The 22033-nt window shown below is 38.6% G+C and overlaps 1 protein-coding gene across 6 annotated transcripts in view; it reads right to left on the bottom strand.

The window, feature by feature from the left end:
• The window catches only part of ADAMTSL3 (ADAMTS like 3), a 389485-nt gene that overhangs the window by 218793 nt on the left and 148659 nt on the right, over nt 1-22033 (bottom strand). For 5 of the 6 annotated variants that reach the window (XR_005216378.1, XM_037833191.1, XM_037833189.1 and 2 more), the window contains exons 5-6: nt 15976-16021; nt 6897-7133 (exon numbers count right to left, since the gene is read on the bottom strand). Coding sequence is in view for 5 of the 6 variants with exons in the window: in XM_037833191.1 (XP_037689119.1) it covers nt 6897-7133; nt 15976-16021 (283 nt within the window). In the remaining variant the exon portion in view is untranslated. The remainder of the gene's footprint in view (nt 1-6896; nt 7134-15975; nt 16022-22033) is intronic. The other variant, XM_037833193.1, reaches the window with a different exon arrangement.

The raw sequence follows: 22033 nt of genomic DNA, 5'->3' as shown, positions 1-22033 counted from the left end.
TTATCATCTCTCATTGTTTTTAATTTTGCTTTGACTTCTAGAAAGAGTGCCTGTGCTTCTGTTTGGAATATTGCTAAAACAGACTACACCCAAGGTGCTGAAGAAGAAACAAAACTGGAGAAAGTTGAAACCACATCTGAAGACTTTTAAGTCTATATAGACTATTTAAAAAAGATTAAATGAAAGCTTCAGAGAGAAGTAGGAAAATTCCAAGGAAGTTTAAGGAATTGGGGAATTTAGCTTGTGATTAAAAATATTTTTAAAATCACAAAATGTCATCTAAAATGTAAGGGTTTAAATTTCCTATGTGCATTTCCAAATGGTAAAAGCTACAGGTTTAAGCTAATTTAGTTCAAAATGAGAAAGTTTGAAAAGTGAGAGTCACCCAATAATAAGTGTTCAATCATGGGCTGGGAGACTGTGGGCAAAAAAATTTTAGAAGGGATTCAATTGTTGGATGAGTAGCTGAATCTGGTGATCCTTGAGATCCTTTCACTCTAAAATTAAGTGATTTTACAAAGATAGTAGTAAATAATAATAGCTGATTATTATTGAATGCTTATCATGTGCCTGACATTACGCTAAGCACATTACACAGATTTTTTCATTCAAGCTGCACAGCAATCCTGTGATGAGGGTGATACCTTTAATCTCCATTTTACAGTAAGGAACCTGAATGTTACTGAGTTTAAATGACTTGCCAACGTCACGCAGCTACTATATAATGTCAGTGACTGGATTAAAATCCAGGCCATCTGACTGTACACTCTTTACACTATACCCTCCTTACCTTTTGTATAAGCAGATGGACCACAAAAACCAGTTGCATAGGCAATAATCTTAATAGTTATAAGTACATGTGGAACAACTTAAAGTGATTGATTTTGGAAACACATTTGCATTGTTAGGGTTCAACCAATGATTAACTTGCGTTCATGCAACTTTCTCCAAGGGGAGTAATTCTACCATTAAATTATAGAAACACTGTTCCTCGGCCAAGCTCTGTCCTCACACTCATGTCCCTGAGCACCTTGCATTGCATGAGACTGAGAATCACCTCTATCTGGTCATCTAGGGAAGGGTGTGGGTTTAGGAGCTACGATGGGCTTGTTTTGAAGAATGTTTAAGGCCTTTAAAGATCTTGGACAATCAAACACCTCCCTTAGCTCTTATATTTGTTTCACAATTTTTTGAAAAGTTACCATTCATCCAAATCTTGCAGCCAAATAAAGCAAGTGAAAATATCATAGAAAAATAATATCTGAAAAGAACATCTGGTTGCTTTTTGATTTGCCTAGTATAAGCCAGAACTTCCCTTGAAATGAAGGGGCAACTGACTTTTGCCTTTCAGATCCCATCACAATCAACAATAAGCAACTTTTTAAAAATTACTTCTGTGACACTCCTGAGGGCAGGAGTTTTAATTATAATGGTTTAAAAACTACTAGTCAATAAATATATCAGTAGCATTTATTTAAAAATCTATTAATACCTATTATCTATAGTGCCAAGTAGTACAGAATATAAATTAATTATAAAAACAGTTCTTATCCTACAGGGTAGCTGATGAAACAAGTTACACAAGAGAGGGGATAACATAAACAACCATTTAAAATATATGAACAACGCTCTTGGGGACAAATATTCATATGTAACTCATTGTTTCAGCGAGGGATTATTTCACAGTACCCACAAATGATTTCCTAATCAGCAAAAAGTTGATAGGGTTTAAATAAGCTGCATTATTCAAAATTAAGCAAAAACAGAATTTTCCAGATAAGTCAAATATCATTCCTTCATATACCAAACAATTTTTTTTCATTAACTTCTGTTTGAGATCTCTGAAAACTGGATTCTAACTTGGAAAAATTTCTAACATGTCTGCCTTAAAAATCAGAGACTATGGAGCTATGGTAGTCATTTGGGATATTCATAAACATTTAGCTTTGTTCAGCTCACGATAGGCCTGCCCTTCCCCAAGCCCTTAGAAGTTAGATGTGGCCATCAACTGCCTTTGGCCAGTAAAATACGAGTCTAGGTGATCTGTGTCACTTCTGTAAGAAGCTTTAAGAGTCTGCTTATGAATCTCTTTGTTTCCCTTCCCTACTGCAGTGATTATGCAAAAAACTGTGTTTAAACAAAGCCCTCCTCAGCCGGGGTCTCTGAGAGAGTCAATGAATATGCTGGACAAGAAGCACGAGCAAGCAGAACCATTTGTTGTTTTAAGCCACTGAGTGTTGGAGGTTGTTGCGTACTGCTGGAAAACCAAGCTTGTCATCCAGGAGCACAGTTTAACCACTAATGGGTAAAGCTGGGTCATTAATAGCAAGGTTTAAAAAAAAAAACAAAACTGGAAATTTCACATTAAAATCCAGATTTAGGGGTTTTGTTGACAAATTAAATGCTGTCATGTTTGTACACAGTTGGTCCCTTCACAATGAGCATGTGTTCTCCAGGTTCACAAGAGCCCTTACCACTCCCTGTAATGACACCCAAGCAGTTTTCCTTACTGGGTGGTGTGTAGACATTTGAGTTTCAATCCCCGAATGAAGCTGTCTATGCAAGATTCTCCTGTTGTATTGATGGTCCTTTACCAGAACCACATCTTCTTTCTAGTAACAAATTTTAACTACAATTGCAGCGATACTAAAAGTAATCTTGGTAAGGTGTAGTAAATTGGTTAAGAAAATGGATTCTGGAATTAGGTTGCTCTACCATTTTTTATCTCTGAAACCTGGGCCTCTTTGAGGTTTGGTTTCCTCCTAAACAAAATGGGGATAAAAGCTGCACCTACTCCGTGGGGTTGTGATGAGCTAATTCAGTCAGGTAAGCAGACAGTGCCTGGCACCCAGTAAGCACCAAGTATTAATCGCTACTAGTTTTATTATTAATAGTAAGTGGTTACTTTACCTACCCAGCCATCAGGGGATTCAATAAATGTGAATGATAAATAAGACTTGTTCTGTGGACCTGGTTCCAACTAGGTCCTGTTATGGATAAAAATCAGACGTCCAAAGTAGCAGCAGAAGCAAATTTCCCTCAGTGAGGATAATCACCTCATGGTCTCTGCTCTGCTCAGGCTAATAGAAAGCTGTTCCCAAGAGTACTGTGACATGTTCATTTAAATGTGCAAACTATAAACACACTTGCAAAAATTATCTGTAGTCTGTGCCAAGTAAACATCAGGCTCAGTTCACTGACTCTGAGGCAAGCAGAGAGACTCACACAGTTGACTTTCTCTCACCCTAACGACGGCTGATGTGCATGGCCATAGGGTACAAGAAAGGGAATTTATAAGAACATTATCTTATTCAAGGGAAGATATGGAATTCAACTGAGAAGCATTTGAGTCACTCCTGAGGGCATGCATGCAATTCTTTTTACTTGGATAGCCAGGCAAAAGGAAAAAAAAAAAAAAGCTCAGTTTTCAGCAACCAGGGATATCACCTGTTACCGCCCAAAGAAACCAGAGCTTATCCATTAGAATCATAGGAATATGATATGAAGCACTCATTTAAAATGGATCAATCAGGCTTGAAAACCACCTTTATCCTGCTAGCCCTTTCAAACCTTGGGAACCACTGGAGCAAACTGCAACTAGACAGATAATGAATAAGAGGAGGGCATGGTGGCCAACAAGCACCAAGAGAAACCAGGGAAAGTGACCCGGCCTGGACTGAAGGACTCCTGTGTGACAGCTGCTGGGCTGGGCATGTGGCATGAATTTAGAACAGGACCTTCAAGGAGGATAATATCTCCCTTTTAGATATAGAAAAGACCAAGGCTCAAAGATTTAGGAAAAGGGCTTGCCAAGGGGTCTTCAACCAATTACTTGCAGAAATGGGATCTGAGTGCAGTTCTAAGTGTGAAGTCAGTGCAGTCCTGGCACACCGCACCACCTCCTACTCATCACAGGAGCCACACAGCAGGACCGTACGTGGCCCAGTGATCTCTCCCAGACCACCAGAGCTGAAGACGGATTCCTAGTTCCTCTAGGTCCTGAGGATCTGCTCTCTAACCATCTTTGGTCACCACCATTATCTGTGAAACATCTTAAAATTTCTCCTTTCTCCTTAAACTGCACCCCCACTCATTCTCATTAGCTGACTTTGCTTTCTATTTCACAAAACTGAGGCTGTCGAACAATAATTCCACTTCCTTTCCTGTTGTTTCTATGCTGATCAGTGGCCAACATCTCCTCCTTCCTGTCTGCTTCAAGGGACGAGGCGTCCCTCCTCCTTCTTGGCCAGGGTTATCCCTCCTCCTCTGCGGTGGTCACCTCAGAAACCTCCCTTCATCGAGTGCCTGTCCTCTCAATAAATACCCACCCTGACTTGCCCACCCCTCCTCACAACATACGTCCAAGCTAAGTGGTGATTTGCTATGAAGTTGATGAAGCCCAAGTTTCAGAGCCACCCCAACCCCCACCCCTACTTAGTTCTCTGCCACACTGCCACGGAGTGATCTTTTAAAAGACAAGCTCAACTGAGCTATACTCTATAAAATTCTTCAATGGCTCCTCATAAGTTTCAGAATACATTCATAATTGGTTTCTACCTACACCTCTAGCCTCAACTTCTTTCACTGTCCCATGTGCTGGTGTTGCTGAGAGGTAAAGAGTATTCTGGGTGGGATGGGAAGCTGAGTTGCAAGGACCTGCCAAATTTCCAAAAGAAATCTCACAGGGAAGGAACTTGAGTCTCCAAGCCTCTAGTAATGTGTTGCCATTTTGCTACTTATTCTAAGTCTATATTCAGTTGGTAACTATCTTTGTGTTTATAAGCTTGTATTATTTTTCTTAAAGAGGAACCCTTAAATTATAAATGCTTCAGGCATCACAAAACCTGCATTTGTCCAAGTGTCTCTGACCCTGGAGAAACTCTCCCTGTACTTCACATACCCTCTAGCTGTAATTCTATCCTTCCCTCTCTATTCTTCTAAGACAAACTTTTTGAAAGAGTAGTTCATGCTCAGCATCCCTATTTATTTCAGTCCATTCATTCCTTACTATGTGTAGTGGGTTGAACTGCAGCCCCCCCAAAGGACCTGTGAATATGACCTTATTTGGAAAAGGGTCTTTGCAGATGTAATTAAGTTAAGGGTCTCAAGATGAGATTGTCCTGGATTGAGGGTGGGCCCTAAATCCAATGACAAGCATCTTTATAAGAAGAGGAAAAGACTGAGACACAGAGAAGGTGACGTGAAGAGGAAGGCAGAGATCAGAGATATGCATTTTACAAGCCTAGGAACACTAAACTTGCCAACAGTCACCAGAAGCTAGGAGAAAGACATGGAATGGATTCTTCCTCAGAGCCTCCAGGAGGAACCAGTCCTGTTGACACTTTGCTTTCAGACTTCTGGCCTTTAGCATTATGGGAGAATAAATTCCTGTTATTTTTCTGAGTCTGTGGTAATTTATTACGGCAGTGATAGGAAATTAACATACCACACCACCATCTGGTGCTTTTTCCAGCCACTTCATTGAAGCTGCTCAAACTGATGTCACCAATAATCTTTGGTCAAAATGTTGGTCATTTCTTATCTCTCTTGGCATCTCTGAGGAATGTGACACCGTTAATCTTCCTTCTTAAACACTTGCCCATAAGGCAGCAGGGACAATGTGTTCAAGACCTGGCACTTTGGTAAAAATGAAAAGGCAATGAAAAGGCAAAACAGTGCAGAAAGAGCCTGGAGAAGCAGGTAAGGATTTTGGATTACATCATCAATACAATGAAAGCCATTGAGGAGTTTGAGGACAGGAGTGACAAGCTCCAGTTTATATTTTAAGACGATCACTTGGACTGCTGTGTGAAGAATGGACTTCAGGGGACAATGGTGGAAGCTGGGAGAACAGTACTGTGGGTATTGGTATAGGTTAGGCAAGAGCCGATGGGAGCTTAGACTAGGAGAGAAGTCAGTGAGTTGGAAAGAAGTGGTGACTTCAAAATTTTGCAGGGAGAACTGAAAGGACTTGGCAATGGATTAAATGGGTGGGAGAGAGAAGAATCAAAAGACTGACTCCGAAGTTTTAGGGTGAAGAACTGGAGGCCACATTCTAGAGCAGGAGAAACTGGATCGAGAAGGAAGATCAGGTACACCTTTGAGTATGTTAATTTGAAACACCTGGTAGTGTCTGGCACTGGGTAGGTGGAAAAGTTGTTCTTTGTCTGAGTTACTGATGTTTTTGTTATGAATATAAGAATAGGTTAGTAGAATAATACAACATTTTTATTTAAAGGAAAAATTTCCGTCCTCGAAAGAATGGAAGTGGAATCTTGACCCCCCTTCAGCAACCTGCCATAACACTGAATCATCTGCACCCGGGCTGCTGGGGTTTATGTCTCAGTCACATCTTACAGCTCTGCAAATGCCACTCTGAAAAATCTTCTGGAAGGTATTCATGCAAATTAAATCAGTATTCTTTCCCAAAGTCCTAAAACTGAATTAATTTTAGTACGAAAGCTCAGAGAACCTACTGGTTTTACCCTTCCAGAGCAATGGTTCTGAAAGCATGGTCCCAGGACCACTGCACCAGCATTTCTTGAGAACTTGTTAAAATTCAAATTCTTGACCCCACCCCAGACCCACTGATTCAGAAACCCCGGGGGTGGGACCCAGGACTCTTTTTAACAAACCATCCAGGTGACGCTGATGCTCTTTCTACAATGTAGAGCCAGTGTGCTAGAGGAATCACAAGAAGTCAAGCATTACATGGGTAAATGGTACACTATTTTAGACAGGGAAAACACGACTTAAAGGCTGGAAATACCCTTTAAAAGAGGATTTTATGTTAAAATTATCAAAGACATTCTTTGTAAAGTATTTCACTGGTGTGAACAAAAGTACAGCAGAAGTGGAGTCTCTATATGGAGAGTGGGCGTGTCGTTGGCCCTTACCTGACAGATGCCACTGATGCACATGTCCAGGGAGTCCGTCTTGCAGCGAGTCCCATCCAGGACCTTGGGGGCCAGCTCCACCACCAGGCTCTGTCCCCGGGCATGACACTTGAGTGCACAAGGGGCAGCGGGGTCGTTATACCGCGGAAGCCATTCGTAGTAACGCCCCTGGTACTGGACATCATTGTAGGCCGAGCACTGCTGGGCTCTGAAGTCCTCGGCATCGGCTGGGCAGTCCTGCAGGCAGAGCGAAAGGGGCACGCACGTGTCACCAGGGAGAGCTGGGTGCCAGATTGTATTCTAGTTTAATTATCTTGCAAATCAATTTTCAAATTCATTACACATTCCTTTTGGAACAAGAGAAACTAGATGCTTTTAATTTTTTCCAGTTGACCCAAGGTCTTCATAGGGAATATTAATTATCACTCATAGCTTCAGGTGCCATTTCAATGTGAAGATACGGCCCCTCCTTTAAATGGTCCCAAATTGATGTGCTTTACTGCTGTTGTTTAATTCATCTGCCCTTCCTCCCTTGTTGTCTACCCCCTACCCACCACCACCCATTACTCTTCACTGGTCCCAAGTCCTTGTCTTCAGTTGGCTGGAAGGACGGAAAGCAGATCATCTCTACCTTGCTCAAATCCTGTCTAAAACAAAAACAAAAGTTCTAAGTAAAAGCCTTAGGGAGCTCTCATAATAATAGCCAAAAGTGTCTATACAAGTCTTGATGATTCAGGCATCTTTTTACTAAATCACTGATTCCTCCCAACAGATATTTCCAAAGCATTAAAGTTGCTGGATGACAAAAATGCTGTTTTACTGTTCAAAATCTAATTTTGGTATGTACACTTCCTAATTAAAGAAAATGGATACAGAAAATGGAATATATTATTTTATATATTTTTTTCTTATTACAGAAGTAATGAATTTTCCTTGTTAAAAACTTCAGGAAATAATTTCCTTCAAAAAAGAATAAATAGCAAAGATTTTGGACCTAAATCTTTACATATATCCTTGATTATTTCCCTAAGAGAAGTTTCTGGAAATAAAATTTCTGAGTCAAAGAGTTTACATGCTTTATGGGCTTTTCAAAATTTTTCCAAGTTGCCCTCCAGAAAGGTATTATTATTATTATCATCAGGTTACATGTCTGGATATTATAATTTTCTAAAATTTTGGCCAATCATAAATGTTAAATAGAATGACATTGTTTTAATGTGCATTTCCCTTTTTATTATTTAGGTTTAATATCTTCTCATATATATTGGTTTTTGTATTAATTCTTTAAAAATTTCTTGGCTTGTATCCTTTATTCATTTAGCTATTAGAATATTTGTCTTATTATTATTTTTCAAACTGTTTTATTCACACACCACACATTTTTATTATTTTTACAGATAAAACTGTTAAACCCCATAGCAAAGTTATCAACTCTTTGTGTTTGTGTTGGAGACATTTCTCCATTTAATTTTACTTTCGGTCTTTTCTGAAGTCAAGAAGCTTTAAATTTTTATGTAGTCGATTCTTTTAACATTTCCCTTTAAGGTTTCTTTCTTCATTAATGGGCTTAAAAAGGCTTTTCCCACCCTGCTCTGAGAACAGATAAATATTTAAGTGTATTTTTCTAGCTCTTTTATAGTTTAGCAATCACGTTTTACTTTGTTACATTTGGAATTCATTTTTATGTATGGTGTGAGGTACAAATATAACTACTTTTTCTAAAAATAGCTATTAATAAATTATTCAGCCAGGATTCCAAAATACAATTTCTTCCATTCCTCCACTTTTTACTACTTGACTTTTGTGTTTTATTGCGTTTATGCTTTTGGCCTTTATAAACTGCCTCAAATCCTTTTTGGAAGAAGGAGGGTATAAATATAATAGATAAATACACTTTCCTTAGGAATTAGTCATAATGCTTTGCTGTGAATCATTCCAAAATCCTATATTTCAGTCACATTTTTGTTCTCTTAACAAGATTAAACCTGAACCCAGACCACATTTAAGGAAGCAACACTTTTCTCTGTTGGAAGGAGGACTGCTCCCTACACCCGCCCACTGGGAAAGCCATAGGGAATCAAAGGTAAAATGACATTGCCGCCTCTTCTCCCAGCTGTGGCCAGTTTTCTCCATATCTCCCTCTCTCTGAAACCAAAACAAGGGAGTAGAAGAGAGCAGATGCAAACAACTTCCCTTGGACTAGGCTCATTAATGTGGCAGGAGCTCCTAGGGACTGAACCGGCGGGCTGGCTGAATGAATGGTTATATTCATTCTATAAACCAATGAAGTTTTACAAAACTAGCAAGACATAAATTAACAAAAGGCAGCCTAGGATGCCAGCATAGCCTTAGTCTTTGCTGAAAGGATGGCCAGTTTTGTTCATGTGACCCAGCTTCCTTGGCCACAGCTTGGCAAACACCTGATCCATGTCGGGTTAGTCTTTCCCAGAATTTAAAATTGCAAGAAAAGATTCGATTGGCCTGTTTGCAGGCTGGAGCAGCGAAGTCACATCAAGCTGTGCTTGGGGTGACCTTTTTTTTTTTTTTTAAATGAGAGCCATGTTGAAGCAAAGAAAGTCAGTTCCCACAGCAGCAAAGCATGAATTTGACATGAAGGGAGCAGGAAAGATGAGGAACTGTGTATTTCAATAGAAGGAATGAGCAATGGGTTCCTCACTTTCTGATTCCTGGGACCAGGCCCTCAAGGCACACTTATACTTAAATTCCATTAAATTCCCACGCATTCACCCGGTGAGCTCCATTGTTCTTAAGCGATTGTATATGCACTTCTGTTCCTAGCAAATAATGGTCCCTGATTAATACAGCCTTATACATCAAAATTGCTTTCTAGTTTACCAGGGATTTTCACTTATATTCTCTTTCCACAGCCATCCTTTGAGTTAGGTAGGTCCAGATTATCTTTACCCTTGTTTTGTAAATGGAGAAAACTGTGATCTAGAAAGTCTTTAGTCACTGGCCCAAAGACACACAACTAGGATATGACAGAGCAAGGACGATTCCAAAATTAGCAAGCATTCCATTATTTGACACTGCTTTCTACTAATCCTGGGGACATTGACTACTTATAGTAGATGCATTCATCTACTTGGCATTCTTCCCGCATCAACACCAAGCCTGCCTTGTCTGATTCAGCTGAGTCCCAAGCCCTGACTCAAGACAGTCTAGGAATCTGTGTGTCTTAAATAGTCAAGTTGATAATTAGGAAGCTTGAACTCCAAACATTCTTCTGCTTTCCTTTCCCTAAGAGGCACTTCTTCATATCAATTAAGTTCAAGACAACACTTATTTGTTAAGTATACTTATTGACCTTGCCCTAGGTTAGATGCTGTGGAGAAAATGAAAAAAGAATATAATCCACTACTGCCCTTCAATAAGTGTATGTCTTACTGGAGATGTAGCATTTACATGCAAGAAACACACAGAAAAAGTGTGTGTTATTATTGGTATTTGTAGACTTATGGTAAGACTTTAAAATGAAGAAAATAAAATTGTTACCCAAGAATTAAATTATAAAGTCAATTAAATAGAATTAATAAAGAAAGAATAGATCCTAGTTCAGTGAAACTCGACTCTATCTTGACAGAGGTAATCAAAATATGTAAGGAGGCTATGTGCCAGTCAGGAGGAGGAGGGAGTCAGCTTGGGAAGTGCAAAAAAAGAAAGGGGATAGAAGGAGGAAAAAGGAAGAAAGAAGAAAAGAAGGGGAAGAGGAGGAGGAGGAGGAGGAGGAAAAGGAGGGAGAAGAAAGCAGGAGGCAGCAGCTAGTAGATTACAACCAGCATCCATTCAAAGACCATTCTGAAGACAGGGCCTCCTTCCTTTCCTAAAGTCACAAGGACAAATAAACCACGTAGACAACAGAGGGAGGGAAGCCCAGAGGGGAAGACTATCTAATAAACTGACTGTCTTTATTCAAGAGAGACATATCATACCCAAGAGACTATTTATATAATTATGTTTAAATAATACATATAATTATACATATATGTAATTGGATTACATATTTAGTCCCCCTCCACTCCAAGATAACCAGTGAACAGGGACTCAGGAGAAATATGGATTTTGTTATAAACAAAATTTAAAATTTCAGATAGGATTTAAAAGTAGGAGTGATGTGAATAGGCCAAGATACGGCAAGCAGCATAAGCAAAAAAGTACCAGCAGAAACAAATTTTCTATCTATGGGGGACAGTACACAGCCCAGTCTGGCAAGGATGAGAGTTGCAAGATGAAAAAAGAGATAAATCTAGCCAGTTTTTGGAGGTCCTTGAATGCAGGGAGAGTAATTATTAGCAATAAGGATCCACAGAGGAGAGTGACATAGAAAAGGTGGCATTTTAGAGGATAAGTGTGGTGGCATCAAGGAAGAAACACTGGAGGTTTGGAGACAGAGATGAGAGTAGGAGCAATGGCAATGGAAAAAAAAATGATACAAAGGCTCCTTCAAGGGCCACATCAGATATCTCCTCTCTTGAAAAGTTGTCCTGGAGTCCACTGTGCAGAATTAACCATGCCTCCCTTTGTGCTCATTTAAGACAGTGTTCATGCTACAAATATGCTTTTACCAAGCTGTGATATACTTATTTTCAATTTTCCCTTTGTTCTCTTTCATTGTTATCTTTAATTCCATGAACCTTGGTATAAAAATACAGGCAGTTTGGTGAGTTCAGGTATTAGACCTCCAATCTGACATGCATGACTTCCCTTGGAAATTCCCAGTTCCCTCTGATATACCCCTGATAAAGGATAATTCTTTTCCAAGGCCTCAGGGGCCAGGCCAGAGTGCTGACGGGAGGATTATATCTGAAGCAGGGACCCACAGCACTGCACACAGGTATGTTCTGTTCTGCTAATCTTTAAGGCCCATGGGCTAAAAGCCCTTCGCCGCTGTCAGAATGATCCCAGGGCCCGCCACCGGACTGTAGCCTGATTTCTTGGGGGAGGCTATGCGTCCTTCTTTCCTGGGTCTGCCTCCCACATGCCATGAGAAGCATGGCTTTGTGTACACCAGCCGTGTGCTCAGAATGTATAGCCCCAGAGCATCCACAGTTAATAGCAAAAGAGCATGCAATCTTTCCTCAAGAGCCCAGAGTCCATTTTTTTCCCAGTTTTTCTAGTACTGAGATGGGCAGAGGTCTGAAGGGAGGCTGCCAGAGTCCGTCCTCCCTCATCCCTGGGCAGATGGCAGCCTGGAGGACTTCCCTCCAGCTGCCCCTCCTTCACCGTCTTCCCTGCTCGTCCCTGATCTTTGTCCCTTGCCAACTGTGAATACTCGGAAGCTCTGTATTACTGGGGTTGGAGTTTCTACAATGGTATCTGAAAGGATAATGTTCCTCCAGTACCTTGGCTGTTTGTGTGCTCATATGTTGTTAAAGGTCACCTGCTTTTCATTACTGCTGTCTGTAGTGTCACTGCACTTTTTAAACAAAGCTTGAGACCTTTGCATGCTCCTTTCCAAGAGGCAGGGCACACACTCTGGAGCCTAAAGGCCTGGGTGTAAATTCCAGCTCTACCTACCAACTCCGTGACTTAGGCAGGGTATTTCACTTAAGGAATTTAAGTTTCCTCATTTGTAAAAATGGAGGTGAAAATAACATCTACTTTATAGGAATAGTGTGAGGACTAAATGAATTTATTCATAAAAAGATGAAAAGACAATGCCTAGCCTTTGATAAGTATTAAGTGTTAGCTATTCTTTAAGTATCATTTTTTTAAATTTTTTATTCTTTGATTAATAGTTGAAAGCTCACACACACAGAAGACACACCCCATGGTCCTGGGGCTGAGATCCAGAACTTTCAGACGTCCACATGCAGGAATGAAAGTGTTAGCCACCTCTGGAATGGGATCAAATGTTAGGTCTCCAGGACTCCCCAGAAGTAACCTCTGCTTGTGAGTACACTAGGCTTCCCCGCTGGAGACCGTACTTGGCCATTGATGATGACAGCCCTCGGATGGGAATGGAAAATCTTGCAGTCCCATGAGACAGGGCTCCCAGCCCCCCAGAAGAATAGAGGCGGGCATCTTTGAGTCATAAGGCAAGTTTCCCTCAAAAGAACACATCATCTTATAGGCATGAAGGGCAGGTGCCTTCAGAAGAGTGGATGACTAGCTCCATTTCTGAGGAAAAGGAACACTGACTATTGAACTAGCACAGCCAGTTACTAATAAGGACATCAAATATCATCAAGAAGCAACAACTGGTGTCTCCTGATCAAAATTCAGTTCTCTCTTCATGGCGTAGGTTGCAGACTGGTCCCCACTTAGACTACCTTGGGGGAGGCAGAAGTAGAGATTTCAAGGAAATGATTCTGAATTCCCAATTAATAGAGCAGAAGCTTAAGTCAATATATGAAGAAAAAAACTTACATGTGCCCATATATGTATCCCAAGTTCATGAAACAGATCATCATGGTTACGTCCACGATGGCCTGTGACACCCTTGCAACATTGTACAGTATATTCCCACCAGAGCCAGAGCCTCCTCTCCTGTATAAGAGCAGATGCCTTACAGATCATTGACACTGCAGGTGGGGCTGCATTTATCCGCTTCTGATCTGCTGTAGCGTCTGTGGCATGTGGAGACAGAAGGGCGCCCTAAGCTCTTTGCCTGCTAACGACCTGTCACAAACCTCCCTTCCTTCCCTATAAGACAATTCTGTTGGAAACTCTGAATTTACAATGGCAAGCCCAGCAATTAATCCCACATTCTTCTCTTCTGAAATCTCTCTATGGACTCCAACTCTGAAAACTAGAATAAGGCAACATTCACATTGCCTTTCTCTCCAAAGCATTTATACATGAGATGGTAAAGATTTCTGCAGTATCCTGCAGTTTCTTCCCAAAGGAGCTGTCAATTAGAGTCCACAGGTACCTTCAAGACCCAGGAGCCTCAGGGGCATTTGACCTTCACTCATGGACACCAAAGTCCTAACCATTGCACCTTTTAGTAGATCACATTTTATCTCTACACGGTATGGCACAATAGCCGTAGACCTTTACAATGCTTGTGTGGACAACAGGTGCCTTTCTGGAATTAGCAAGCACCATGGGTGGAATCCTAGAATGAAATCCCAAAATGTTAATAACTTGATCTGGGCATTTAAAAGGAGTCCCCCTAAATAGTTTTGTAGAGTATCACTGGGTGGCATATATTTTGTAATTTGTCCTTGAATGACTGCAAAGAACTTGCCAGAGAAATATGCCTGAGAAGGCTTGAGCTGTCCCACTGTGGCAGGTAGAATAATGCCCCCCAAATTATCCTGATCTCAGAGCTTGCTACCATATTACTTTATATGAAAAAAGGGATTTTGCAGATGTGATTAAGGTTAAGGACCTTGGGCTAGGAAGATTTTCCTGGGTTATCCAGGTGGGAGAACCTTTCCCAGCTCTGATGAGAGGTAGACTGTGATGACGGAGAATGGTCAGAGACCAATGGCTTTGATGATGGAGGAAGGGGCCACAAGCCAAAGAACGTGGGCAGCCTCTAGAAGCTGAAAGAGGCAAGAAAAAAAATTGTCCCAAGAAGTTCCAGAAAGGAATATAGCCCTGCAGACACACTGATTTTAGCCCAGGTCAGACTTCTGACCTCTATAACTGTAAGAAAATAAATTTGCATTAAGCCATTAAGTTTGTGTTAATTTCTTACAACAAAAAAGTGCTAAAACACCTATGTAAAAAGTAGTAGAGTCTAAAAGCCTCATGATAAAGCCCTCAGTTGGCTAACACAGTCCCATGCCTGCTGAGGAAGAAATGCGGGCCTGTGTTCTAACTGCCTGCCTCCCTTCATGCTCAGGTGACTCCCTCCCTCTCACATCCCCCTCCTGACTTCCAGCTCATCTAAGAAAGTGCTTGCATCTCTCAATTCCTCTGATTCCCATCCTATCACAGGAAACGCAAAACCCATTTACCTTATCTCCCCAAATTCCTCCTTCTACAGGGTCAACACAAATCCAACCACCTCAGGGCTGGGAGATAGTAGAGGTTGAACCCCCAAAAAACAAGCATTTTTTTCCCCACCCAAAGCTGGAACCAACTAAGAAATAAAGATAAAAATGCCAGCTTAATCACTGATAGAAATGTTCCTGCGCTCTGTACCTCCTTTCCACTTGGGGCTGTCCACCCAAGGAAAAGTTTGGGTCCACAGAGCAGAAACACTTTCCCAAGACTGCTGTCTTACTCCAGTTCAGAACAGAAGAGCAAGAAAGAGGGGCAAAGCCCCAGTAAGTAAAATGTTTTAAATAAATTAGTTAGGGCCAATTGAGGAAAGTGGATCAAGAAGTGAATCTCATTTAGGTGAGATCTCCAAAGTCTCAGAAAGGTGACGAGGGAGTAACTGCTCTTGACTCCTGTCATTTTTATTTGGCTATGTATTGTCAACAAATGAAATGTTTGCATGACAATAGCATTCATTCTTTCTGATGTTTATTTTGCACTTCAGAGTTATAAAGGAAAATATTTGAATTTTGTTTTTTAATGTTGACCGATGTAGAATCTTTTTCACTCTTTGAGAGATGTTATAAATCCTTCCTTATGTGTGATTTCCTTATGAATCACCTATATTATTCCTTGACACATTTTGCGGTGGTCACTGCAGGTGGCTTAAAGTACCAGAGGCAGCACCAGACCAGTTCAAGTCATACTCTTCCTGTGCGACCTTCAGAAAATAACTTTACCTCCCTCAGCCCCAGTCCTCTCATCTGCAGTGGAGAGATAACTACACCTTGTCTGCTATAGTTAGAGACAGAGAAAGGGTTGGTAAGATAGCGTACATGAAAGCACTTGGGAACTCTGGAGGAGTTTATAGGTATTAAGTATTGTTTTCATGAATTCAGGAATTCTTAAATACTCACCAAATTCACTCATAAATGTGAAATGGCCTAAAAAGGCTGTATAAATGAAAGGTATTAAATATATAAAGACTGTTGTCAATTAAATATTCAAATTTTCCACCAGCAGGGCACCAAGAGACCACGCGCATTACAGTGCACAGTTTAATGTTAGAACTTAAAGCATGAACATATTTTATTGGGTTATATATTTTTATTATAGGACTTACATTATTGCTGCATGTCTTGTATCGAATATTCTGCCCTTCACAATTCCTAATCAAGAAAAAAAATAATATTGATTTCATAGCAGTGGCAAACCACAAAAAAGCAAAGACAAGACATTGGTTCCCCATGAAACTTTTACTAGTGCACATTACCTCAAAGAATCAAAGTTTAAATCATAAAAAAATAACTTTCAAGGATTAGGAGGCCGAAATCATGGAATAATAGCACATAAATAGAAAGTGAATTCCTTAATTGATTTAATGTTAGTCACATATAGTTTTCACCCAGGGTTCATAAAACCACTGAAATTAATGTATAATTTGTGTGTGTGCATATGTATACTTTTTTTTTTCTCCTGTGAGGAAGAAGAGAAAACTACCCTCAGAAGCATTTCTGTAGTGTTTCTCTGCAGGGACTACTTGATTTTTCTTCCCTGTTTACAGAAGTAAACCCAAGTTAGCTGGGCACTCACTGACATCCTTCCTTAACTGGAACAACTGCCCCTGTTAGAGGTTTGCCTGAGGCAATGCTTCGCTTTATTCCACTCTCTGGCCTTACTAATCAGCTGCCAGGAATGAGTATGTGGGCCATTTTCTTGGGACGCCAAGACTGGTCAGGACATAAAATCGTATATAGGCTTGAGATTCCTCCCTGATGACCACCACATACACTTTCCTGCCCTCCAGCCACTTGCTCTGGAATCCTGCCTCTTATTTTCCAGGCCCACTTCCCCTTTGGGTGTTTTGAATCTCATCTGGTAGGTACTGTTCTCAGTCCAGTACTTGCTGCTCTAAATTTTACATCAACTCCTTAGAGCTATCTGGTCTACTAACAGCACCCTTCCCACATTTTCAATGGAGTTACATGTTCTTTTCCTCTTTACGTTCTCTTGGAAAATTCAGTAGTAATTCTGGGAGGAGGAAAGCTAAACACATAGGCTCAAACACCTAGGCTTAAATCTTAAATAGATCCAATTTCACTTGCTTTAAAATATTTACTCTTGTAATAATAGAAAAGTTCAAAAACTGGATCTGAAGAGATCACTGTTTGCTGATATGATTTAAATATAATAATCAATTGATAGAGTCTATTTCAACAACACACAACTCATTACACGCAATTTATATAATGTTGATGATTCTATATTGATTACAAAAGTAGTAAGTAAAAACCAGTAAAGTGTCAAGGAGTAGAAAGGAAGAGGAATTAATCACCGAGAAGCCCATCAGCAAAGATCTTTACTCAATATTTTGGCATTTTATCTTCCAGCATTTCTGCCATGATTTATTTTTTTACAGAGTTTAAATCATACTGTTTATTCAACTTTGTATTTTATTTGTGTTTTAAAATAATATTACAAGAATTTTCCCATTTCATTAATAATGCTTTCAGAAAATATTTTAATGACTACATAATAGTCCATTTTACAGACATTACCTTTTGTGTATTTATGCTGCTTCTTTTTTTCCCACTTTAAAAATTTACAGACAGTAAAATTCACTTTTTGTGGGGGAGGTATACAATTGTATGAGTTTTGGCAAATCCATATAGCCATGTAACAACTATGACAATCAAGGTACGGAACAGTTCTATCATCCCCCAAAATACCCTCATGTTGCCCTTTGTAGTTAACTTCTTCCAACTCTTGGTCTCTGACAACCACTGATCTTTTTCCTGTCCCCATAATTTTGCCTTTTCCAAAGTGTCATGTAAATGGAATCACACAGTATGTTGCTTTTCAAGTCTGACTTCTTCTACTTAACATATTGTTGCATGTATCAGTGGTTTGTTCCTTAGTAATTGCCTAGTAGTAGTGACATTTGAGTTGTTTCCCTTTTTCACCAGTTATGAACAAAATTGCTATAAATACTCACAGATATTTGTTTGAACTTAAGTTTCCATTTCTCGTGGGTAAATACCTAGAAGTCAGAACGATGAGTCCATTTCTTTTTATATAATATAATAAAGCTTTGCTAAAGATCTTTATGTTTCAACTTTGTTTACATTTCCATAATTTACTTAGGATATACATCTAAATATGGTAACAAATGTCAGTCCTTTTGCAATAGGACCCTTTCATTTATGAGTTTTTAACTCTTGATTGGCTAAGTATTATTTGAGTGGTTGTTTTTTTCAAGAAGGGCATGTGGCTGGCAAATTATTGAAATTTTGTTCACACAGGAAACAATGTAGCAAGATATATTATTTTTCTCACGATCTGTTTTCATCGAAATTATAGACATGCTTCATTGACCTTTGGCATTTAGATTTGTAGAGGAGAAGTCTGATTTTTATTTTTTTGAACATGAGCTTTATTTTTTTGCCTGGAAGCTCATAGCTATTTGGGCTTTTAAAAATATTTGAAGTAAAAACTGTAGTCAGGATGTATCTAGTTGTGTGTTTCTTTTCATCAACTGCCAAAAATGATGAGCCCTTTCTATTTGAATGCTCAAGTTTTTGATTTCCAGTTCTACAGATTATTCTCAGAGCATGATTTGGACTCTAGTTCTGTTCCAGGAATGTCTGTAACTCTTAGGATAGAGCTCCTCTTTATACAACTATCATTTCCTTATCACTCTACCCATGATTTCCTCATCTCATTCTCTGACCCCTTTCTTCACGACAAGAAATCTACAGAGATTTGTTTCTAAGTGAAAGGAGACAGGTAAATTACAAAGTTACAGTTTAACAGTATTTGAATTGACCAAAATATAGGAATACAAAAACTGCTGAAATTTATGAAAACTGGCATTTTCTTTAAAAGTGTTCTTGAACTTCAGAAATAATTTTTCAGATGCATTTTTAGTCATTGTTTAATTTCAGCTGTTTACATTTTAAGCCACTACTTTTTTGTAAAAGGAAATTGAGAACTAAAAAGAAAGAACATAATAATTAAAAGTAGCTTATGACTGTGGGGACATCACAGCTGTAGCCACCTCCCACTGCCATCTTCTCTGTCCAAGGTATAAGCAGAGTTTCCAGGAGGCACTCACCTGCTTCCCAAGAGTTGACTCTGAAAATTTAAACCTGAAATGTGCATCTCCACTACAAATCTCACCACAGCTGCAGCAAAGCAATATGGGAAACAGGGGATTCTATTTTATGAATTCTCAAAATATAGAGCACCATTTTGGATTCATTCCTTACTCAACAAATTCTTACAATGAACCTACTATGTACCAGGATGTTCGATTTAAAGATGCAGAGAAATTATCTCTAAATTTCCTGTACAAGGCAGTAGTAAGGTTTTTGTTTTTGTTTTTTTTTTACCCAAGCATCTGGTTAATATTTTTAACATTCTATTTCATTTTGTCCAAACTAACACACACTAAACCCACTGACTGGTCTCTCTTGATGTGGCATGCTTTGGTTACAATTTAGTATGAAAATGAATGGCCACTTTATGAAACAGGCATAAAATGAAATGCAAGTTATTTTAAAGTTAAGGACACTTGAGTCCTAATTCCCCAAGCAGGAACCTGCCAACTTATTCTGGAAATAATTTCTTTGGCCTGAAGCAACTGAGCTGCAGAAATATTACTTCCAAGTTTTTAAATTGCATTCTAATTATTATATGCAAGAGCTAATGGTTATCAGGAGTGTATGAAAAATTCAAGAACATCATTTCACAATTATGTATTTTCTATCCAACATTCATAACACCTGAAATTGAAGATTTTTAAATTCATAAATTTATGAATATATAAAAAACATACGTTGATTCCACATGAGAATACATTTAAAATATTAATAAAATTTTCCTGGACTTTATAGCAACTATAATTTATTACATTCATTTGGAGATATATTGACTCTTAAAGACTGAAGGTCATGTGTTTTGAAGTATAAAAATATATTGATTTTTAAAATAGTAGTTAACTTAAAGCTGTGTTTCCCATGGTTGGCACTTGACTGGAATATCAAGTTACAAACTTCTGCAAGAGAGAGAGAGAGAGAGACATTCTTGCTGGCGTCCGTCCAGTTTGCAGTACAAATGAACTGTGTATTTAAATGTAATCAAATTCTGAAACAACTTTATCCAGAAAGAAATAAATGAGCAAAATAGATACATTCATTCCTTTCCCAAAATGACGAATTTAAAGGAGTATAGTGATAAAAGAAAAGGCACTGAAATGCATTCTAAAGCTTTGGATGGCTCTTTTGGGTGGTTTTCTGTGAAACCACCTCCATATCCTTCCTCCAAAAAAAATCGACCACAGCGGCTCAATATTCTGAAGGTTTAATAATTCCCCAAGGCTGTTTGAGGATAAAGGGACTTGATAAACTTTCCAAAGGAAGTAGGTTTCCTTCTCAATAACCTCAGTGAAAGTTCTAAACATGGGACCGGGTCAGGAATGATTAAGGTGGGAGCAGGAAACTGTGAGTCACTGAAGAACTTGTTTCCCTTCTTCTGAATGAAACTAATTCGATTTTTATGCAGAGAAAGATGTTACTCTCTATGTTTCTTATCAGAGACAGGGAACAAGCATGTGTGCCACAGACCAGGCACCATGCCAAGAACCAAGCCGAAAAAGGACACGTGTGGGCTACACATTTAAAATATTGCAAATATCGCAGAATACACCATTCTCTTGTTAATATTTAATTTAGGGTGGTTTTTTCTGTCTCAAATATTTGTTCAAATTAGATAAAGTCAGGTAGCAGGCAAATTTGGAGATCCTTGAGCCTAAAGGTAAATTTCAGAATATAGGCTAAGATTTGTATATAAGTAGACTGAAGAACTACGTAAGTCCTTAAGAATGAAAAAGTTAAGCAAGTACCACCCAGAAGGACTTTAGGAATGGAGACCAGAAATACAGTAGTAATATTTAGGAGACGGTTGTTTTTGTGTTCTTACAATTGTTTTATAATGAAATGTTTAAGCCCACTATAAAGTAAGGAAAATAATGCAGAGTCATGTATTCACCAGTAAGCTTTATCATCTCTTAAAGGTTTTCCTTGGATTTAGTTTTAAGAAATATGTCATTACAAATATGGTTGAAGATGCCTGCCAAATCTCCTAAAATCCTACCAGGGGTAACTAAGTAAATGGGATCATATTGTACATAACCTTCAAGAGCTTGATTTTTTTTCTCAACTCTATATAACTTTGCATATGGAACCTACTACAGCTTGATGTGTTTTTTCTCAATAGTGTATTTTTAAAATATCTATATTGAGAGATGTACTTTTCATTCATTTTAATGACTATATAGCCATTTATAATTATCCCACAGTTTATTTATCAATACTTTATTTTTTTATTGATCAATTTTCCTAAATGTTAATGAAGATTTAGAGATTGGCTCCAAATATTAAATCATACCAATGGCTCTGCAACAAGCAATCTTACACTACGTCCTTAGGTACATCTGTACATATTTCTCTGGGATACAGACCTAAGTAAGATTTCTCTGTAGTAGGACACTTAAATCTTCACTATTATTATATATTTTCAAATTGTTCTTTTAAAGTGGACATCCCATTTTCAACTCCATTGTAGTGTAGGAAGCTTCTCGTTTCTCCAACTTTTAGCCAATATTTGGTATTTTAAAGCTTTAAATTTTTTCCTAATCTGAACAATATGAAATACATAATTTTGCATTTTACTGTATGTTAGTAAGGTTATTATTTTCATTTATTATTGACTATGCAGGTTCTCCTGTGAATTTCCTTTTCATATACTTTGCCCATTTTTCTATGAGGTTGTTTCATTTTTTGTTTTATTGAAATAATATAGGAGTTACTGAAATATTTCAGATACTAATTCTTTATGGCCTATATTCATTAACAAGATTTTCTCTCACTTGTGTTTGTGTAGTATACTTGGATCTATCAATATTTTCCTTTGTAATTTATATTGTATGTTGTAGTAAGGAATATTTCACCCAGCTATCCTTAAGATATTCTCCTACATTTTCTTCTAAATGTTTTCAAGCTTTAATTTTCATAAGTAGACTTTAATCCACCTGAATTTATTCTTTATATGGCTTGAAATGTTCTATTTTTTCCTTTTTTTTTCCACTTTGGCTATCAATAATCATATCCAAGCCACATGCA

Source organism: Choloepus didactylus, chromosome 4 (assembly GCF_015220235.1).
Source record: "Choloepus didactylus isolate mChoDid1 chromosome 4, mChoDid1.pri, whole genome shotgun sequence".
Taxonomy (NCBI): Eukaryota; Metazoa; Chordata; class Mammalia; order Pilosa; family Megalonychidae; genus Choloepus; species Choloepus didactylus.
Note: the sequence above shows the minus strand (reverse complement) of the source record. Positions and strands in the feature narration are given on the sequence as shown.